The sequence below is a fragment of the Carassius auratus genome, chromosome 23 (assembly GCF_003368295.1).
Source record: "Carassius auratus strain Wakin chromosome 23, ASM336829v1, whole genome shotgun sequence".
Lineage (NCBI taxonomy): Eukaryota > Metazoa > Chordata > Actinopteri > Cypriniformes > Cyprinidae > Carassius > Carassius auratus.
The window spans coordinates 4952475-4975947 of record NC_039265.1 but is presented as its reverse complement, the minus strand read 5'-3'; the positions used below and the strand labels follow the sequence as shown (position 1 = coordinate 4975947).

The 23473-nt window shown below is 38.2% G+C and overlaps 1 protein-coding gene across 4 annotated transcripts in view; it reads right to left on the bottom strand.

Annotated features, from left to right (window-relative positions):
- Positions 1-241: 241 nt before the first annotated feature.
- zbtb46 (zinc finger and BTB domain containing 46) overlaps positions 242-23473 on the bottom strand; it is a 78172-nt gene continuing 54940 nt past the window's right edge. For 3 of the 4 annotated variants that reach the window (XM_026199347.1, XM_026199348.1, XM_026199346.1), the window contains exons 3-6: positions 23007-23276; positions 12889-13118; positions 11397-11436; positions 8371-11281 (exon numbers count right to left, since the gene is read on the bottom strand). In XM_026199347.1, the coding sequence (XP_026055132.1) occupies positions 10689-11281; positions 11397-11436; positions 12889-13118; positions 23007-23276 (1133 nt within the window). In that variant the 3' untranslated portion in view covers positions 8371-10688. Of the gene's footprint in view, positions 3192-5769; positions 5946-8370; positions 11282-11396; positions 11437-12888; positions 13119-23006; positions 23277-23473 lie in introns of those variants that run through there. The other variant, XM_026199349.1, reaches the window with a different exon arrangement.

Sequence of the window (23473 nt, the reverse complement as noted above, 5' to 3'; positions counted from 1 at the left end):
ATACCTCTTCATGTTTACAAAAACAACACTGATTAATGATGTCACAGAATTTACCTGTATTTTGAAATTGATGTGTGAATGGTGCTTTACCAGAAAAAAGATGGAACGTTGTTGCCTGTGTGAACAGTGCATTTTTGAATTTACAGGTAAAGTCATTCTGGTAAGTTTACGACATTTTACTGGTATTACTGTGGGGCTATTTCATTGAATAAATGAATTGGATTCAAATTATGTCATCCAGTTTGGTTTTAAATTCCAACAGATTTTATTTCAATTAAAGGTAAAGAACACAATAAATTAAACAAACAGGAAAAAAGCTAAATGTCCAATAGGAATTTGGATAGCAATTGTGCCTGGCACTTGGGCCAATGACATTTGAGGTCTAAAACTTGTACAATTTCTCATTGTAAAGCATACATTTCCCATAATTCCACATGACAGTGGCCAGCCTTCTTATTTCAGATGCAGAGTGATGGCATACAGTAGAGCACATCCATTAAAACTTGAGCACATTTCCAAGGGAAACAGAATTAAAGCTGCAATTCTTCTTTAAAATGTACTTTCAAGTGGCCCTTAATAACATAACACCATAATCTGTGCTTTTTCAATGTAGAGGGAAAAAATTAAATCAACCAAGCAATTCACTGTTTGATCAAAGCTTTGCACCTGTACACCAAATCAAAACAAAAGCACTGAATGTATACAAAGTATACCAGATTATAACTTTTTTGGTATAATATTCATTACTTAGTGTATGTTAGTAATATAGAAGCGAGTGCTGTATATACCTTTCTGTCAACACTTAGTAAGTTTAGCTCTCAGAAGGTCATCCATCGAAACAAAATAGAATAATAAGGAAAATTCAAATATCACTCAGAAATGCATGGAACTGGCACAATATAATTACTTCTGATAGCCGCATGGCTTGCTGTCCATAGAAAGGCAAGATTGGAAAGTTTTACACCATTTTTCAAGAAAGGAAATATAAAAATTAAACAGATAATAAAGCTTAGCCTCCAGCACGTAATAATAACAATAACAATAATTATGATCATAATAACAATAAGAATTACAACAATATCAACAGTAACATTAATAATTAAAATTTGTTAATCATAAGTAAAGCATAATAAAGCATTTTATTTCCATTGTCAAAGATTCTGGCACAGACTGTTAAAACAATGAGTAAAAAGACATTCATGAACCCGGTCCTTCACACACACACACACACACTCACAAACAGAATGGTAAGGATGTGTAAAAAGACTAGACAGTCTCTCCCTCAAACACACACAAGCCAAATAAATAACCATTTAAACCCAAATAAATGAACAGAAATTTCACTTTACAGCACGCATCAGTCCCCATGGTCTCATTACAAAGTGTTTTGTCATCTTAAATGGACTGACAACAAAAGAAAGCTATGGTTCATTGATTAAGAAATTGATGCATATTTCTGAATATTCCAGAAGTTAGAGCAGTAAATATTTAGTGGGAAGGCATGATATCTCCCTGTCATATCACACGGCTTTAAGATTTCAGAGGCAGACTCAGTATTGTACAATGGCAAGGCTGCGAGGAAATGTCAAATACAAGGACAAGAGGAGAGAGTCTGGAACTGCTTCGATAAAGGCTTTTGAATGATGTTAGCTTGAGTTAAATACCCCTCACACACACACCGAACCTACAAAATACACACATTTGCATACGGGTTTTGTTTTGTTTTTGTTTTTTTTAATAGAAACGCACCATACTGGAAACCCTCTGTATAAAACCATAACCCTCCCTGACTGTGTCCACTATGGAATGCAAATAATGAGGATATATTACAGTGGAAAACAAGTAATATTTCTATAAATCTACTCATATACTCTCTCTCCTCCAGTCTCTCTGCTTTGCCATTGCTGAAGACTAGTTTTCTCTCCCATAATAGAGAGAATAAAGACTGCTGAGAACTAGAAAAGTTTGTTTCTGCATAGTGTTCACCCATCTTCCCCTTTACCGTTTTTTTGTAGAGAACACAAAATCAACATCTCACTCATATGTATCTATATACATGATTTTTCCCCTTGATATAAATGTTCAGGAATGAAAATTGCAACGAAATAAAACATTACAAGGCATACATTATAATTAGCAAACCTAGCACAAATGTTCATATATAACAGTCATAAGGACATACTTTGTATCCTTAAAGGTAGGTGCGGTCACCATATTCATCTATGTAAATTGGAATAAAAATGTAAACCACAGAAACAGGGAATCTATAAGAATTTAGTCAACGTTTAAAGTGCAAGTCTGTTGCAGTTTCTCTTTGCAGAAAACAACAATGTACCAACAACAAAAAAAGTCTTGCAAGTCTTCTGACGTGAACTGCTGTGCAATAGATAAGCCAGCCAAGCCGACTGTATGGCAAGAGCACATCTTTCGTACACGTTCTTTGTCTGACCCATCAAAGCGTAGTACTGATTTGGACAATCTCCCGAGACAACACAATCTCTTTTGTCTGAAGAAATAGCAAACACATACACAGAAACCCGTTTGGTCCTCAAGGAAGAAAGGAGACAAACTGAAGCCTGGGTCAGAAGCACATAGAGTCGGGGCGAGAGGACTCTCCTCTGTCTCTCCTTTGGCAGCCCTGTGGGCATCACATGGATCTCTCTGTATCCGGCTCCTTCCACATGCTGAGATCCGATTGCCTCGCCTTAAGTATATCTCTTTATAGGAACAGGTGGTCAACCTTGGACTAGGATCCAGGCATTGGACTAGGAGATCCAACTGAAGTCTTTCTCGCTTCCCGTCCTGGCGTCTCCTTCCAGAGCTGAGTCGCTTTCCTCTTTGCCATCATCTATTACTCTGTCGTCTCGCTGTGACATCCCTGAGCCAGCCCGCCATTTCCCATTCTCCTCTTCTCCTTCACCTTCTCCCATCAGCTCTGCTTCCACCATCATCTCCTCTTCCCCGTCTCCATCGGCGGTGTCATCAGGGAAACGGTGGTCACCCGGATACAAGAGTTCCTCTTCAGGCGAGCCGTCCTCGCCATTCTGGTCCAGCAGGGCAGCCATGCCTCGACCTGAGCAATCTGCACAGACACCGTGACGCCGAGAGCCGTGCTTGATGCCCACACTGGCAGCCGACATGAAGACACGACTGCATACTTTACACACGTACTTCTTGTCCTTGCTGTGCACCTGAGAAAAAGTGACAATGCCTTGTTAAGAAACAGCACTCAAAAACATTCTGTGTCAGTACCATCTTAATACTGTGTTACAATATTCAAGTGCATGAAAGTTAGTCATCTCATATATTCTTCAACACTGGTCATTACTAAAGGGGCTTTTGCACTGAAGGAACCTTTTCATAGGCCCTAGCACTATTGGCAGAAGTACACGCATTTTGTTTTTGTTCACACCTCAGGAACTAGGAACGGTTTTAGTTCTATGAACTCTGTGTGTGGAAACTAAATCAGCTTCTGTGTGCTAAATAATTGTCTGTGTGGGTCCTAGTGCCCCAGTGTAGTGATGGGGAAACTATACTGTCAACAAGCACCGTCCTTCGGATGAGATGTTAAACCGAGGTCCTGACTCTCTGGTCATTAAAAATCCCTCTTTCGAAAAGAGTAGAGGTGTGACCTAGGCATCCTGGCTAAATTCGCCCATTGGCCTCTGACCATCACAGCCTCCTAACAATCCCCATATCTGCTGATTGGCTTCATCACTCTGTCTCCTCTCCACCAGCACTTTTTTCCTCAAAGATAGTAGTGTTATTTTATGGCTTTGAATAAACGTGCATTAGTAATATTTTGCTCAATGCGCCCTCAGGAGAGCAGCCAAAAGCTTTTCCCCCTAACTGAAATTATGCCAATTTTAAATTTGAAAATAATCTGAATATTGCTAATATTTAAGTGCAAAATTTTAATTGAGTTTTTCAGCCAATTTCACAGCCCTACTTCAGAGTAGGGTCTAAAACATTTCTATAGGAACTATCAGTGATGTACAGTAAGTGTGCACTGATTGGCCAAAAACAAAACGAAACACCGGCTGCCCAGCATTTTTAAAAAGCCATGTAAAAATATTTACCCCGCGAACAGAGATAACGGCATTTACCTGTTGTTTGCCGTGTGTGTTCTTTTCTCAGCCTCACTTACATGTAACACTGCAAGTTAATATAGGAAAAAAAGATCTCCATGCTCATTCAATCGCATTAATTTTGTGTTTATAGTCCATCTCCGTTATCACAAATGCCACGAAGAAAGATGTTGCTGTCGGATGCTTTAAAGTTCCTGCTTTATATTGTATGTAATATGTAATAATAATCAATCCTAACACTTCCTGGAAAACGCATACAGTAAAACATGCCCTAAGTTAATACAGGTACTTATACTGAGATTTTTGCTCAGCATATGCTGCAGCGACAGCAATATTATAAAAGACCCTAATGTTTAATAAATAGTTTAATTCAGTAACAATAAGACTTTTTGCCAAATAAAACCGGTTACTCATTGGCAATCACTGATATACAGTAATTCATTAGGCTATTTACAGTTGCTTAGCAACATAGCAACTTTAATTAGAGTCATTAATGTAGAATGTACATTTGATCTGCAATACACTTTTATCCAAAGCATCTTACATTGGATTAAAAGTATGCATTTTGTCATCACAAAACATTTGTTTGGGAATCTAACCCAAGACCTAAAGATTGCTATAATGTCATGCTCTAGTGTGATACATTTTATTAGCATTACATGTATATCATCTCAAACAAAACTGTATCTGCAGTGGATTCACTGCTGGATTCACAAGGAAACAGAAGCTTTCAGCCCATTACAGTCTCTTGTGCAGACCTTTGAATTTTTCACCACATTATAACGAAGCGGTGACAACATGTGGCGGTGTAGCATACTGGGTGCAATCCATCATGGTGCAGATCAATGAATTAAGCAATGTTTAGGTGTTAAATGTTTCAGCGCTAAGCAGAAGCAGCGCTGTCTGTTATCATGTCACACTATTACAGGCCCTTTGAGATGCTCAAAACCAGAGCTAATTTCTGTGGCACATCTCTTAGCCACACAGAGACCAAGAACATGCGCCAAAGCTTGTTTATGTGTGCTTCCCTTGAGAAGATACAGTAAATACAGGCTTTAAGAAAGAAAAAGGACAGGGGGTGTTAAAAACTGCTGGCAATAAGGGCAGAAAAACTGAGATAAGAGGGGTTTATGGGATATGGCAGAATGCTAATTTAATAGGGGCCCACTAGAGACTTGAATGTCTCCCACACAAACATCTTTACAAAAAGCACATATGCTGTGTATAGTCAAAAAGACTGAAAAGAAATTTCAAACCATTGGCTTTGAAATTCAAACATTTTTACAAGATATTTATATTAAATATTTGCTATTGCATTTAATCTAATTATAAATATCCAGATGTAATTATTGAAACTGCTTCCACAATGTTACGTTTAACACTCTTAAAGGGACAGTCAACTCCAAAATGAAAAATATGGCATTACCACCTTCAAGTTGTTCCAAACCTGTTTTCTTCTGGTGAACACAAAAGATGATATTTTGAAGAATGTAGTTAACCAAATAGTTGCCAGTAGTCAAGTCCATGTTGACCGGAAACTATTTGGTTAACTACATTCTTCAAAATATGGTCTTTTGAACATCTTCAGGATGAGTAAACAATGCTTCAAATGTAATTTTTGGGGGAACTATCCCTTTAAGTGCTGGCACTCACTGCCAGCTCCTGTTGGTGCTGCACTCACCAGTGTGTGGCGTTTCATGTGCTCCCTCCGGGTGAACTTCTTCCCACAGATCTCACAGGGATACGGCCTCTCGCCCGTATGTGAACGCATGTGCCTCTTCAGGATGCACTGGTGCATGGCGGAAAAACTGCAGTATGGGCACTTAAACTTCTTCCTGATCACTGTGAAGTCATTAACTGTGGATAGAGATGAAGAGATGTTAGGAGAGCTGATCAGAGTCTGAACACATGCAGATGAAGCCACTGGAAGTTTGATAGTTAATATAAGTGAAGTGTTAAAGCCCTGAACATAGCATTAGCCATTCTGTAAAGCTATGAGGGGTTTAACCCAAACAAGGACATTACTCTACATCAGAATTAGCCAGCAGGAGGAAGAACATGTCCAGGTCAAATATTACCTCTAAATGAAAAGTAAGAAATACGAATTTACATGGACCATTTAAAAAAAATAAATTGTGAAAGTACTTTCTCGACAGCTAAGCATTCATCCACTCCAAATTTCACACTACTGATGCACAAACAAATTTGGTGACAGGGTTGCGATGCCTGCAGTTTTACTTCATAATATGATGATTTCACACTGTTGTGATGGGTTGCGAGGGCTTGAAGTGACCTCCCCGGAACGTGATGGAGGGACATGATAGGGCTCATGCTGGGCTGGTTTTGATTGTTAATTTGATTGTTAATCAGTTCATGTTCATCTGGTCCGTGTATCATCTGATCATTCAATTATTCCATTCAATCTGGCAAACGAAAAATGGTAAAAAAAATGGTCAATATTGAAATTTTCTGTTTTTGCTGTATGAACCAAACTTTTTAGGTTGGCGTTCCGTGGATGGATACAATCAGTGTAGTATTCGTTCATTAGTTTTTTTATTTAATACTGAAAGTAGAAAGATGAATAAACGTCTCCTTCTTAGCTTTTTAGTTTTTTTTTTTTTTTAATCCAGCTTAAATATTCATTTTTAGTTTAGAGGTAAATATACAGTCTTGTTCAAAATAATAGCAGTACAATGTGACTAACCAGAATAATCAAGGTTTTTCGTATATTTTTTTATTGCTACGTGGCAAACAAGTTACCAGTAGGTTCAGTAGATTCTCAGAAAACAAATGAGACCCAGCATTCATGATATGCACGCTCTTAAGGCTGTGCAATTGGGCAATTAGTTGAATTAGTTGAAAGGGGTGTGTTCAAAAAAATAGCAGTGTGGCATTCAATCACTGAGGTCATCAATTTTGTGAAGAAACAGGTGTGAATCAGGTGGCCCCTATTTAAGGATGAAGCCAACACTTGTTGAACATGCATTTGAAAGCTGAGGAAAATGGGTCGTTCAAGACATTGTTCAGAAGAACAGCGTACTTTGATTAAAAAGTTGATTAGAGAGGGGAAAACCTATAAAGAGGTGCAAAAAATGATAGGCTGTTCAGCTAAAATGATCTCCAATGCCTTAAAATGGAGAGCAAAACCAGAGAGACGTGGAAGAAAACGGAAGACAACCATCAAAATGGATAGAAGAATAACCAGAATGGCAAAGGCTCAGCCAATGATCAGCTCCAGGATGATCAAAGACAGTCTGGAGTTACCTGTAAGTACTGTGACAGTTAGAAGACGTCTGTGTGAAGCTAATCTATTTTCAAGAATCCCCCGCAAAGTCCCTCTGTTAAAAAAAAGGCATGTGCAGAAGAGGTTACAATTTGCCAAAGAACACATCAACTGGCCTAAAGAGAAATGGAGGAACATTTTGTGGACTGATGAGAGTAAAATTGTTCTTTTTGGGTCCAAGGGCCACAGGCAGTTTGTGAGACGACCCCCAAACTCTGAATTCAAGCCACAGTACACAGTGAAGACAGTGAAGCATGGAGGTGCAAGCATCATGATATGGGCATGTTTCTCCTACTATGGTGTTGGGCCTATTTATCACATACCAGGGATCATGGATCAGTTTGCATATGTTAAAATACTTGAAGAGGTCATGTTGCCCTATGCTGAAGAGGACATGCCCTTGAAATGGTTGTTTCAACAAGACAATGACCCAAAACACACTAGTAAACGGGCAAAGTCTTGGTTTCAAACCAACAAAATTAATGTTATGGAGTGGCCAGCCCAATCTCCAGACCTTAATCCAATTGAGAACTTGTGGGGTGATATCAAAAATGCTGTTTCTGAAGCAAAACCAAGAAATGTGAATGAATTGTGGAATGTTGTTAAAGAATCATGGAGTGGAATAACAGCTGAGAGGTGCCACAAGTTGGTTGACTCCATGCCACACAGATGTCAAGCAGTTTTAAAAAACTGTGGTCATACAACTAAATATTAGTTTAGTGATTCACAGGATTGCTAAATCCCAGAAAAAAAAATGTTTGTACAAAATAGTTTTGAGTTTGTACAGTCAAAGGTAGACACTGCTATTTTTTTGAACACACCCCTTTCAACTAATTGCCCAATTGCACAGCCTTAAGAGCGTGCATATCATGAATGCTGGGTCTTGTTTGTTTTCTGACAATCTACTGAACCTACTGGTAACTTGTTTGCCAGGTAGCAATAAAAAATATACTAAAAACCTTGATTATTCTGGTTAGTCACATTGTACTGCTATTATTTTGAACAAGACTGTATATATATATATAAACAGCTTGAATATTCGATTTCTACATGTGTGCATTTATTATTACTGGTACTTTCACATCAGTCACTGTATTTTCTGTCCAATCCCTCCTATCCTTTCACTGTGTCATCTAGTGGCAGACACTGAAGATAGCCAAAGCACTGACAAACTGCGAGAGGGATACTCTCCCTAACTCACCTGCCCTTAGCTACCAAAAGCAGCCCCAAAAGACAGTTTCCCTAGCAACCACAGCACCGAAACAGATTTTACTGCTCAAATTCAACAAAGAAAGATGAAAAACCCACAATGCAGCATAGCATAGCTTGCTATTGTTTGCTGAACAATTGCTGCACAAATTATCAACCCAAACTCACAAAAGCAAACATCAATTCCACTACTTGTTCTTGTTCTATTTTTTCAGTCTTCTGTTAGTAAAAGACTCATACAGAGGCATGTGCTTTGTGTTATTCATACTGTGATGACTGTAATCTCATTAGGCATTGGTCTAGCTAATAAGCGGATGAGCGCCATTTAGGTAAGAACAAACCTGAAGCCCAGGTTTAACTAATAATCCATACACATGAAAGACCTGATGAGCATGTGCTGCTGTAATGACAAAACCAAAACGTTTCACATTTACTACCTCAGAATCTGAACAGCTGCCGTGAAATTGACAATCTACACTTTTTAAACAGCTGATGCTTTGATCTGATATATGATGACAACAAGCTTAAATTTAAAATAGCAAATAAACCCCTTGTGACCATCTAAACAAAACAGTTGAACTAAAAATCTGTAGCTGACGGTTTTTTATATGACAGGTTCTCAATTTATTTTTATTATTTGTCAAATCAAATGACCACAGTTTTCATGATGCTTTACGTCAAAATTTATTGCCTAAAAAATTACATCAATAGTAATGTTCCAAAATACATAATTTACAGAAATCTGGTATTAGTCGAAATATTATTTTTTTTCCATTTCAGTTATAAAAAATAGTGCAATTCAAAACAGCCGTGACTGAGATGTCTGATGTGTTTTTACACCCACCATTCAAACCTCTTCAGACAATATCAGAGTGCATCAGTCCTTTCGTCTCCTGAGGAGAAAGTGCTAAGACCTTGAAAACGTCAGTGCAGATCTCTCTCTCTCTTTCTTTGCATAGACGATAAACAGTGATTCATTTCACAATTCACCCCACATTGAGTGCAGCAACACACTTAACATTTTGAAAGAGAACCGTCATGCTTTCATTCTGTAACCTGGAAATTTTATGACATATGTTGTGTGAAAATTGCAATTAATAATTAACTGGTTTAATTAACGATGTTTCCTCTAGGTATTACTACAAGTGTAGACTGCCTCAAAGATATCCACGACCTCAACTTAATACATTTGTGGTCTGACCACTCAATGACAAAAACACAGCTAACTTTCCAGATTTAAAAAACACTTGGGCGCTCCATGAGATTTAACATTAGAGATATGAAAACACAACTATAATTTGTCCAGAAACACCTTCAATCATTCTACTGGCTGTTACGGTCAGGTTGGAGACTAGTGTGAGGTCACACAAGGACCGGTCACAACTTTAAAGGACTTGCATATTTTCCTCTTACATCTCTTTTATCAGTGCGATTTAGGATGGGAGAGAGCCGAGAAGAGCTAATTACTGACATGATTCAATGCACTCACACACACACGCATACATTTGAAGAAAACCTAACTTGCTGCAAGATTTAGCACATTGCCTAATCGTTTTCATCCCTAATCATCTTGTCACACAAGTGCAGAATACAAGAGAGAGTTTCTCCTGCAGAGGGCAGCATTGTGCACAGGTTTAACAGCTGAATTTACTACTTTGAGTTAGTAAACCCTGCGCCTGAGTCCATCTAAGCATAATAAAATTAGTTCGCTGGCAAAGAGAGGGGTGCGAAGCCACCCAGAATGAAAAAGCATTGGCATCCAATGCACGGAAATCTCTATGTTCTCCAATCTTCAGTAAAACCTTGAATAATCCTGTGTTGTACAAAAAGCAGACAGCTCTATATGCGACAAGAGAAATTACATAAAATGTCTTTATTTTGCATAGCGTTTGTGCCTCAGCAGCCATATGCAGTAGTCATAAAAGGAACCTGACGGTTTAGGTATTCGAAGAACATACAAATCTGATGTACAGTAAAAAAAAAAAAAGAAGTGTAGAAATGTCAACAGTGCTGTGGCCAAAAGTTGGGGAAGGCCTGATTTGGGATGACCTGAAGTTTGTATCACAATCCCTTTGTAATGAAGTAATAAATGTTGCTGGTTTGGAGAATCAATCGTCTATACGGATATGGTCATCTTCCTGTAAGCCGTGCAGGTTCCACAGCTGCTCAGTGGGCGAGATTCCCGACTGACAGCAGACCTTGCCGTGGGTAGCCAGGTTTTTCTGCGTGCTGAAGGTTCGGGAGCAAGCGGGACATGTGTACACGCGGTCACTGGAATGCACCGACGACAGGTGGCGGTTCAGGTCTGTTCGGTCGCGGAAGTGCTTGAGACAGTACATGCACTGCATCAGCTTCCGTTTGAGGTGGATGGTCTTCTCATGGCGGTCGGCGTTGGACTTGAGGGTGAAGCTTGCGGGACACTGCGAACAATGGTAGCGCGCTGGCGGAGGGTTGAGAGGAGATGTGGCCACTAGAGGGCGATGGTGGTCGAGGCAGTCCAGCGAGAGGGCCATGAGCGAGAGCGTGTGGCTGTATTCGTGCTGTCTCAGTTGAAGCAGGCTGCTAAACAGTTGCTTACACAGAGAGCAGGCGAGCTCCTGCCGCCAGCCCGGCCCTCCGCCCTGCACCTCCGCCACACACACTCCATGCTTCTCCTCCACCATCTGATCTTCCTCTACAGGAACCTGGACACGCTCCAGCCCTGAGAGCGAGAGGGAGGGAGGAAGAGAGAGAGAGGTGAGAACTAACGCCAGGATATCGGCTTATGTATGTGAAAAATAACAGGCAGTCATGTGGTGGGCAGACGCCACACGTACCTGCATTGTTATTTGGTCTATTGTCTTCTTGCATTTCCTCCTGTAAGAATACACACACATGCACATCAACACTTGTGTACTTCTGAGCACAGGTCTGTATTGAGGTGTGTACTCCTGAGGCATGAAAGTTCATAAGGTAAAACACACAAACATACACACTAGAAACAGAAGAGACAGACGGGACCCTTGAAGAGAAAAGAAAAGCAAAGAAAGAGTTGAACAAAACCTGAAATGCAAAGGATAGCATGCAAAAAAGCTGTCTTGGTCTTTAATGCAAAAAATAAAAATTCAAAAAATATTTTTAATTAGTATTTATTGCTTATTAACGTTAAAACATATTTATGATATCATTTCTATTTTTAATGTAAGTCTTTGCTAGTTAGGTCTACTAGAAAAATCTACATCTCACTCTTGAGCAATTTTGCTTTTGTGTATATATTCATATCTATGGAGTAAATTGAGAATTTGTCTATTTAAGAAAAAAAAATAAGTAAAGAATTAAGAAAAAATAAATATAAAAAATTAAGAAAAATTTAATTAAACATATATTCTATTTAAAAGTCTGGCAAAGTCAATGTATCTTATTTTACTGACATTTGAGTAAAGTTTTGTGTAATGTTTGTCTATTATTTTTATTCATTCAGTTTGGGTTTCTCAACAGCATACCCAACAGGTGGAGACAAAGAGAAGAGGTGTGTATTTGTTTGGGAGGTGGAGGGTTGCAGATCCAATTGTTTTTTTTGTTTGGTTTTTTTCGTGCAGCTTGTACGTGTATAGGTGTGGCCCATCCCCCTTGTTCTCGGTCCACCCTCTCTTGCGTAACAGTGACACATTATGGTTTAAGCAAACAGATGGCTTGTCCACAGAGATGGTACAACTTCTTGGGTGGGGGGGAGGTCCTGCGAAACCAAATGCCACCTCAGCACACACGGGGAGAATGCAATTTCCTGCTCTCACTGAAGAAAACAAAAACCCACCCTTCCCCTCTGGATTGTCCATCACTATTGATTTCTATCGCCACCTGGATCCCCCTCTTATCAGAAGATCCTCAGCTGCGGAAGTCGTCATTATAGTCATCAGAATGACAAATGCACAGGGGACGTTAGGCGTCCTGAATTTTTTGTACACTTATTTTGAGGGAAAACTGGCAGAATTCTCTGGAATATGGTCAAATGTGTTATGGATGATTTGATTGCTTGTGGTCACGTGTGAATTTTGACTATCAAGTTGTGTCAAATGTGTGGAAATCTTTGGAATTTGTGGAAATCCCTACACACAGGCCTTTATTTTTCTCACAGAAAGGAAGAAAAAGCAGAACCATGAATAAACAGAAAAAGAGAACATGCAGGAACAGAGCAGACAATGCAAAAAAAAAAAGTAAAAGGCAACAAATCACCCACAACAATCTGACAGATTCTTAAAAAGGAGCTATATATTAAGAGACACACAAAGCTGAAGGATAAGTGGTCTATTGGGTGTTTGTTGGACTTACCTCAGTGGGTGAGGCCTTCGGGGCCCGTTCCGCATAAAGCTCGTCTGGGGGCCCCCCAGACTGTGGCATACTGAGGGCCCCTGGGGGCCGTGGCACGGATGGCGGAGGCGGCAGTAGAAGAGGAAGAGGAGGAAGAGTAGACGGAGGAGAAGATGTAGACGACCTGTGTTTGCTACCAAACAGGGCCCCTGGATGGTGGAAGCTGCTGCTGCCATTGAAGCAACGAGGCCCTGAGAAGCACAGGAAATGAGTCTCACCCACCTACTCTCAGACCAGCGGCCATCTTCCACACAGCAGCAGAGAGAGAGGAGGAGGAGGAGGAGGGGAAGGGGGCAAGGGGCACACACAGCCTTCATTTAGAACCAGAGAGGGAGAGGAGGGAAGAGATGAAGATGCCGGAGTGGGGTTAGGCCTTGGCCTCTCTCTCTCTGTTTTTTTGGTTCGCTCCATCCACCCACGTGCACATGCAAGGGATAGCCGCATGTGTGTGTGTTTAAGTGAGCGATAAAGAAATAGGAAAGAAGAGGCTTTTAAATGATTGCGGACATTCTCTTTATTAAAACTTGCCAGAATCTGTTCACACAAGATATAGACTAAATAGACCATAACCATGCTTCATGAGAGAAACCAAGAGCAGAAGAGGCAAAGGTTCAGAGAAAGGTGAAATATTTACACCAAATGTAGAACGTAGAGGGACAAATGTGACATTTTAAAGAATGATTTGTTTTTAATGTTTAGAACCCTTTTTTTATGTATAGTAATCAGAACTGTCAATTTTATGTTGTTAATTCAATGTGATTATTTAGAAAGAAAATAATAATTCCTTATGGCTTTAATGTAATTCTACAAAAATTAGGACGTGACACAAGATGCAAATGCTAGTGACATTTTGCTGGAAAATAAAAACTGTTAATAGCATGTATCAAAATTCAGACACTAGTCACAGCTTTCTGTTGGTCAACTCAGCAAACCGGCATGACCAACTTAGCCTAATTAGATTTTTATTTTGGAAATCTTTTACCTTTATGCAAACATTTCAGAAAGCATGACTGGATTTCACCTCCAAAAATTCCCAAACAACAGTACATGTAACTTCATCTTTAGGCTTCTAAATTCACTGTTTGGTCTTTTTATTCAATGATTCACTTGTCTGCCACAATGTCTTCTTTTAAATTTTAACGTTTGCAATTTAATAACAAACATATTTCATTATTCAGACTTATGCTATACCTCCACTATATACGTGGTCATCTGAATATATAGTATATGCTAGACTTAGCTTCTTTCTTGTGTTCTTTCTTGTTTCTCTGAGCTTATTGTGTTTATGAATGTTTCATCTTGTCTTTTTTTGGACAAGAATGTTTGTGGACTCCTGTTGTTGGGAATCTGCTGGAGTTGCTGGTTAAGCGCTAAGTGCACATGCTACAGTAATGCACAACCACCAACAGATTCCTGGAATTCTTCTCTCCTACACGTCCACTCCCATCTAACACACATCATTCTCTCCTTTCTCCTTCCTTTTGTCTGCACTGTGTAAATGTAGCCGTGCTGCAAACTCCCCTACATCAATTAACAGTAATTGAAACTGAATGTATGGTTCACATCAAACCTTCAGTCCACTGTCATTCTCTCATTTGTAAAATTCCCAACTAAAGTGCACTTAGGTATATTGATGGCGGTTGCAAAACTTTTCAGGAAATTCTTGGGGGTTAAGTGAAGACAATGTAGTGCAGGTTTGATAGGATATGGGACGGGCATTTGACCTAATGGCCACCAAACGTGGTCCATTTCAATAGAAATTTAAAGGTTGATTACAGGTCAGGGTTTGAGATCAAGCCTGAAAAGCTTTGTCTCAGACTTTGGCGTGAAGATGAACTAACTTTTACATCTCTCCTATTAATTATCTAAATAAAGTAACATGTCCTAAGGTTGGTTTCCCAATCTAGTGGAATCTACAGGGAGAAAATGCTCATCTGAATGTAGAAACAACGAGTAGCTGGGAGGATACAGGAAATAATGTCATGCTATTAGAGCTCATGATATACCAGAATCGAGAAACTACCACATGATATCTGGCGAGCTGAGGTTAACCACCAGCTGCCGTGTCATAGGGTGTCTTTTCTATGAGAAACGGTACAAACCTTCACATATAATATTCCCATGATGATACCTGACAGCTAACAGTATTGTTGTGTGTTTAAGAAGACACATTCTTCTTATACCAATTTCTTTTGTTAACTGCTTTCGAAATCATGTGCTCTCTAAGTAGGTATACTTTAAAAAAGTAATAACTCTGTTCTATGCAGTGGCGTAACTTTGCTTTAAAAAAGTGGCGGGGACACCGCACAGCTCATTTTGCTAGGTTTTAATTTTTTTATATATAACCTAATTTACTTGGGGACTGGGTTTAGAGTTGGAAAAACTAATTTACGCTTTTCAAAAATACATCGAAAAATACATGCTTTCACTTTTGATTTTGCGATATTGTCAGGTTTTACAATAAAACATTATTGTCCGTTTTGCTTACACATATATACACCTTTCACCTTTTAAGACAAAAAAAGATTGTTTTTTTAATTAAAATGCACATCAAGTAGGCTATATAAAAAAGTAAGATTCAATAACAAAGTAGTGAAAAAAACAGTAAACAACAAATATAAGCTTTTCAAAATGAAAACAAAACAAAAAGAAATGTAAAACATCAATATTTGCATCATTTTTGCTGCGAACACCTTCGTGCTCCTGCTGACATGGCGAGTGTAAACCAGGCTCTAGACTCGAAGCATAGCGCAGTTCAAACAAGTTGCTGTTTGATGTCATATGCAACAGAAATGGCAGCTTTTATGCGTTGAACAACACAGTGGGCACGCCACTGTAGGCTACCACTCATAAAATTTAGTCAGTCGCAGTCTGGAGACCTGCAGTCTGATTAGTAAAAATAACAAAAACTGGTTATTATTATTTTTTATATGAATAATAAAATAAATATAATGAAAACTCGCCCACTCGATTTCGTAATATTCTTTAATATTGTAGTCCGTATGAAAAGGTGCATTTCTATTAAAGGCACGTCCATGTGGAGACACTCGGCAACCTCATATTTCCACTGACTCAGAAAGCACTAGTTTATTAATAAATAATTAAAATGTCTTCTTTTCCTTTGAAACGTTTATAATCACTTTGGCGGTGCTTGGAGGCAATTGCTTTAAACGCGAGCCGGAGCGCGTAGTGGCTCTCCTACCTATATATCTAAGTATTATTTTAATCAGTTTAATATGACGTGCGACTAAATGACTAGAACATTTTTTAGTAGAGGGCAGGCCTACTTAGCATAAGGAATTGCTCCATTTTTTAAATAAAATATTATAATGACATTATGAAAAGTGTGATAGCTGCAAATCACGTCGTTATTGCACTGCACAAGATATGAGTAGGCTAATGCATAAGGAGTCAACATTTTATTAATTGATTGATTAAATGATTGGTTGAACTTGTATTCCCTTTAATACATACCTTCCACAATATATTGTTCAATTACTATCAAAAATTGGTACAGACAATATCGACCCTGGGAAAAAGTGGTGGGGACATGTCACACCTGTCCCACCCGCAAATTACGCCTATGGTTCTATGTAGTATGAATGTGTGTAGTATGAATTTAATCTGGACGTACTTCTTTCAGCATGTTGTCATTGTCAGGTGACCTACATACACTTCAATACAAATCCTCTCCTGAGGCCAGTGTTGGGTGTAGCGCGTTACTGAGTAACTGTACTAGTTACTATAATTAAATTATTTATCCACTGAAAAAGTAAAGTAAGGGATTACTGCTTTTTTGTAGGTAATTTAATTACAGTTACTTACAAAGTACCCTGAAAAGATTTTATAGTTGGGCTTTTCCTGAACATCATACCAAACTGAAATGTATTGTTTAACTTTTCTTGTTGTTATTCAGAGTATTTCTAATTATTAATCAAAGAAGGTAAAAATGTTTAAGTATTACCGTTGTTTTAAAGCTAAAAGGCTAAACTATTCTATGTTTGACTCAGATAGATAGAATAAATAGTTAATTAAGTTACTCATTGAGTAACTAAGATACTTTTCAGACAGAGTAATTTGTAAAATAATTTAAGTACAATAATTATGATTTAATTAGTAATTAATTACTTTTTGAAAGTAACTTACCCAACACTGCCTGTGGCCTCATGTTAAGTATTGTACTTCAGAATGTTGTCCAAATAGTAGGTCTTCTGGGTACTTTTTGCGGACTATTTTATGAATACTATGAATTCTGACTTAATACCCTTTTAATTTATTGTTTTTCACCTTATATAGAAGGAAAATGTGCATATTTGCATACAGCCCATGTTGTAGCATGGGCAGAGCATTCACAGAACTGTCTAGAACCCAGAAGTGTAATGACCTATGAATTCTGTAAAAAATAGCTCGAACTGCAGGACAGTTTTACATTCATTAGTGAAGCATTTACACCCAACCAGGTAGGCACATGCTCAGGTCCAATTTAATGAAATTTCACCCCATAAATAACCTAAAATTCAGCTCACTTCTGCTTACAAACTGCAAACAGATGCACAATTATGAGCCAATTCTTTTGAATTCCACTTTAGAGAGCAATTGAATTTACTTGGTTCTAACTAATATATCCTAATTGCACTTCAGCCTGTCCCATCTACAGTAATTTTAACAAATTCTTAAACTGAATTTGCTCAGGTTCATGTCAATACTTCAGAAATGGTTTACAATCCAGAATGCAAATCTAAGCTGGGGCTGAGTTTGTGCTTATCCAATATCTTTTTTTTTATTTTGAAGAATTATATTTCTGATTAAAAGAGTAGTTCACTTCCAGAACAATTTTTTTACGTATAATATACTGTAATATAATAATTCACCCACTTGTCATCCAAGATATTCATGTCTTTCTTTCGTGTTTTTCAGTCGTAAAGAGATTATGTTTTTTGAGCAAAACATTTTCAGGATTTCTCTCCATATAGTGGACTTCTATGGTGCTCCTGAGTTTGAACTTCCTAAATGCAGATTAAATGCAGCTTCAAAGTGCTCTACATGATCCCAGCCGAAGAAGACAGGTCTTATCTAGCGAATCGATCTTTTTAAAATTTAGTTTTTATTACAATTTATATACGTTTTAACCTCAAACGCTCGTCTTATCTATTTTTATCTATTTTTTTCTGGTTCATAACAATTAAGATTTGTCGAAAAACTCATACATCAATTTGCCTTTTCTTTTTTGTAAAGGGCATTTAATCTTCTTTGCATGTTCACTTTGTAAACATTGCATCAGTACATCTGCAGCGATGTTGGAAAATTTTGAAGTTGAAGGAGAAAATTAAATGAGAGATTTTAGACCTACCCTGTTTTGGACCGGAAAAAAGAGTTCACTCAGAGCGTTTGACGCAACGTGATTTACTAACACTTGCACTAATTTGGTCAATATGTAAATGAGATGTTGCCTTCGTGTTCTTTATTTTTCACATTGTCAGTAAATGACCTACAGAAATTTCCACGTACATCAGCACTGTTTCAGAATTGCGTTCTCATGCTAATTTGCCCTGTTTAGTAAATCTGATCCTAAGCATTTTTGTAAGGCAAATTCAGAAAAGATTGTCCAAACTGTTTTAACTTGTAACGTGAGATCTTGCATCTAAAAATATGAGTACAATCAAATTCAGTGTTGCAGAATACAGTATTCACATAGAAACATAATATGTTCTCTATATATTGTATCTTTACCAGCCCATGTGCAGTATTGTACAAGTTCTGTTTTGTATTGAATTATAATATTGTGATTGCATTTGTGTTTTAATATTAACTGTGTATCAATTGATATTCACACTTTGTTTTGGTATATACATCAAGTATGTACTGTAGATGGTTCTTTCCTTGGAACAACTCACTGATTCCTAGTCAGTGCAAATTTGTATATCCATACACATGAAACCACACACACACGCACGCGCACACACACTCACTTCCCCTGAGACTATAGCAGTGGCGTTGAAGAGGACAGGTTGTCAGCCTGCTGTCAGTGTGTATAGATCAGTAGAGAAGACAGTCACACACCTAAAGCAAAACACACCCCCAAACCTGACCCAGGATCAGCCAATAACACACTATCTGGGTTAATCACAGCAGCCTGCAGGACGCAAGGGGACCTGCCGTAACCCGCTCGGCTCGATCAAATCAATTCCTTTCCCAGAGACTTCAACAAGTCTATTTGAAGTTTTGGAGAGGAGGGAGACTAGTGATTCGTCAGAGTGGTACGGTGCAGTTCAACAAGCGCTGTTTGTTTTAGAGGGGCGCAGAACCCCAAACTATCATCGGTTGATCAGTTACATATTAACAGATTTTTCATGCTTCGGAAGGGATGTAAAACAACATAAGATTGATCCATACAGCTTGAGCATTTTATTCAAAGTCTGAAACTTTAAGTTAGCTCGGAGTGACCAAATTAGTTTAGAACTCATAAATCAGATTTGTCCTTTTCATGAATCAATCATTTAGACCAATTTATTTAACTGGCTTAAAGGGATAGTTAACCCAAACATTTAAATTAAAGTAGTTATTTTTGTTTTGATTTTATTCTCATAGCTTCATAAAATTATGGTTGAATCACTGATGTCACATGGACTATTTTAACAATGTCCTTACTACCATTGTTGGCCTTGAACATGTCAGTTGCACTGCTGTCTATGCAGGGCCAGAAAGCTCTCAGGTTTTATAATTTAAAAAAATCTTAATTTGTGTTCTGATGATTAACAAAGTTTATTTTTATTTTTTTAAAGGTATTTTATTTAATGTTTTGCCGCAATTTAATTTTTTAGAAATTGAGGAATCACAATTTTGAATAGTAATTTTACCAAATGTTACAATTAAACACTTACACAATATGCCAGTCATGACAGTAAAGAGAAAAGAACGATCCAACCGTATGTCAGCGCTCACGAGTGATGCTCTCATATAGTGAGGTGTCGTTCACACAGAATGTGCTTTTGTGTTGACAAAGATGCAACATGGAGAGTGTCATAGAAAACCATGCAAGAAAACGTGAGGGAACTTTTAATTTCAGTGCTGTTTTTTTATAATAAGACACTGCAAGAGATGCTATTGCAACAGTCAAACGTGTCCACGTTTACACAGAAAAAAAACTGTAAAGATCGACTGTATGTCTAATATTTCATGTTTGCATCATGGTGACACAGTGATAGTCTGCTGGTGTTATACCTTCAGAAGTCAGAAAGAGCTTTATTACGAAGTATAAATATATGAGACATGTAACTTGTTTAAAGGAATGTACAGATATATCTACAAGTGCGCAGTTTAGAAATGTACACTTTTCGGATTCTCTGCGTAAAAGCAGTCATTTCGAATTTGCATTACATTGATGGTTGAGATTTTTTTTAAAGCATTTTCATTGAAGCCTATTATTTCTCGACATAACATGTTGGCTATAAGACAATTTAGTAAAGGATGTAGTTGTAGTTTATGCATCTTTTCTGCAAAGATATTTAACAAGTGATTTGTTTATCATGTTGACAACTCCATGTTTGCTGCACTCAGAAGAGAATTTTCTTTAACTAGAGGGTTAAAACAAGAAAAAGATTATTTGAATCATGTTATAGTAACATTTTTAAGTTTATTAGTTAAAAGCTGTAAAAAAAAAAATCGAGAATCGGTCAGATGTTCTGAAAAAAAAAAATTACCCAAACCGCCCAGTCCTAACATGAGGGTGAGTAATTAATGACAGAATTTGCATATTTGGGTGAACTATCCTGTAACAGATTGTGAGAGAGCTGACTCAAAAAAAAAAAAAAAATACAATTATTTGTTCATGAATCAAGCATTGCTACTTTTTTCATGATCGTACCAAGATAAGCTAAAACAGATGTCGAGATGTTTAATGAACACTACAAAACCTGTCTGTTTCTCACACAACACTTCCAAATGACTTCAGAAACACACACACACACACACAAATTCTCTAGAACTTTTTAGATTTTTTTTTTTCCTGATGTCACCAAGGCCTCTTAACTGTCAAAACCTCTCATTTAAAGTTTTTACAATCCAATCAATTCACAAAGTATAAAATCCTTGAACATCCTGTATTACTCTCAAACATGTCATGCCGCATTGGGTAAAATGGAAAGCGAACTGTGTTTCATGTTGACTAAGCCGGAAGTAGAAATCACAGGAACATTCTGGCAGTGCTGGTGGAAGGCAGGATTCGTACATTAGCAAGACGATCAGATTAATGCTCCTCCATGTCGTCTTTTAGCTGGAGTTTGGGAGACAAAAGCTCCTGTGGCGTGAGTGACAGCCACTGTGTTTCATCCTCAAGAGTATCCATTAAGACTTAATGTAGTTCAGCAAACACACACTCTTGAGCCTGCCCTAAGGGTTTTAAGAGTTGTCCTCCCTCTCTTATTCAGAAGACTGAACTTGAACAGACAAAAGAGACAATTACCAACCCAGGACACAGAGAGAGAGAGAGAGAGGCAAAGAAAGGGAGAGAAGGAGACATAAACACACAAAGGAATAAGCCAAAAATAACATAACACACTCACAGAGCCACACACATTCAATACTTTGACAAAGTGATTGAGTGTGGGCAAAAATTGGGTTTGGTGATCCCAAAGCGTTTATGAAATTCAGAGCCATTCATAAAAGCTCTGGTGTTTCCGGGGGATGGATTCAACCACAAAAATGTTACTACTCCCACACTTCAACAAAAGAACTCAAGGGTATAAATATGTATGGACGCATTTAAATATGACAAACTACAATCTCGAAATTCTAGTTCTTCCTCAGCTGAGTACATTCAGATTCAGCACTGCTTTCTGACGTGTGTCATGAGATGTTAAGAGCAAACTGCAGTAACACAGCTGTAGACTTCACATCATTTTTTTCCCCACTGTCCCATCATAAAAAAAAGATATTAACACATACACGCGCACATCTGGAATTTCATGTGTGTGAATGTGTGTTATCAGTGTTACAAATATGCCATCATTCAATTTTGTAAATATATTCCTTGTGTGTTCCCAGTGTTGAATAACACATAATCTCATTCATCAAAATAAGTCATTTGTTAATATTAAATATAAGTCTTAAAAAAAGACAAAATACGGAAAAAGAAATATGATGCTCCCAACGTGTCCTTTTCCTTAGTTTCAAAGTTTTCTTTTCCATCATTAGTAAATTTTAAAAATATATTTAAATCGGATTTTCAGACGGACAATTTAAGAGCACAGTTACTGAATGGAACATGAAGGTCAAATGCTACATGTAAGCTTTAAAGCTTTGAAATGGCTGTTCATTTTTAACAGTCTAAAATACATCTTAATCTGCTTTAAACCACTGAAATAAACTGTAGAAATAATGACCTTGATTAAAAATTATGAAAAAAGTTAAAGAAATGGCAACCAATTACAGGACCCAAACATTTGAACCTATAACCTCAATGCAGAAAGTTCATTCCTCACTCAAACACAGTCATACACAGTCTGACGTAGTCCCTAAGACACGAATAACTAATAGGATTCCATCAGAGCCTATAGACGACACAGGGGTTCGTTTAAGTCAGCAGGAGGCTACATTACTCCTAAAGACTTCACAGGGGCACAGAGGTTTGCAAAGACATATAAAATAGGAGAGGTTTCAAGCATGCAATGGTAGCAGCAGATCCCAAACACTAAGAGTCCCTATTTAGGAAACACCAAGGCCTGTGGACGCATTCAGTAAGATGTTAAAGTGAGTCAGTGACTCAGTAACAACACAGCCTTAATCATTCTAGCAGGACCACATACAAGTTCCTATATATCTTTTCTAAACATCATTGTTTATGTAGGAGACCTACAAAAACTCAATAGCATATACAGCCCAACATAGAAGTACCTAAAAGCCCCTACAGGACCCTATGGTTTATAGAGACTATAGGACAGTCTTAATGCACCCAGTGACAGTATGTTGTTACAGCATATATCATTCAAACAGGAGCACATCTACTATCAAAATCTAAGACTCCCTATTGGACTCTATTGGAAACTCCATGAGCGAGAGCAGCGGACCACAGTGAGACTTACGGGAGAAAGAGTGTCCTCCCTTGGGCAGGTAGTCGAACAGAAGCGGGTTCTCCTCTCCGAGCATCTCTGCCCCCAGAGACAACAAGCTGTTCTTGCTCATGAGGGCGGCTCGCAGGTTGGCCACCGAACCCGCTCTCTCCTGGGCCACGGCCTCATCCCGCTCCCCGGACAGAAACCCGCCGTCCCCCGCTGTGGCCTCCTCCTGCTTTACCAGGAGGTCCATGCGCTCGCCACGGCTGTCGGAAATGTTGGGGTCCGTCACTTCTGCACCTGTGAGAAAAGAGAGGAATGTTAATGAATTCTCAAAGACACAAATACACACACCCACATTAGAAGATGGGACTCGGTCAGTTAACTCACGAGAACAGGATTAGACCAAGAGCTGAGCCTTTGCATGAGAGTTTTATGTCTACAAATGTGTACATCCTTATTTTATGACTAATAATATTGATATTATTATTAATAAT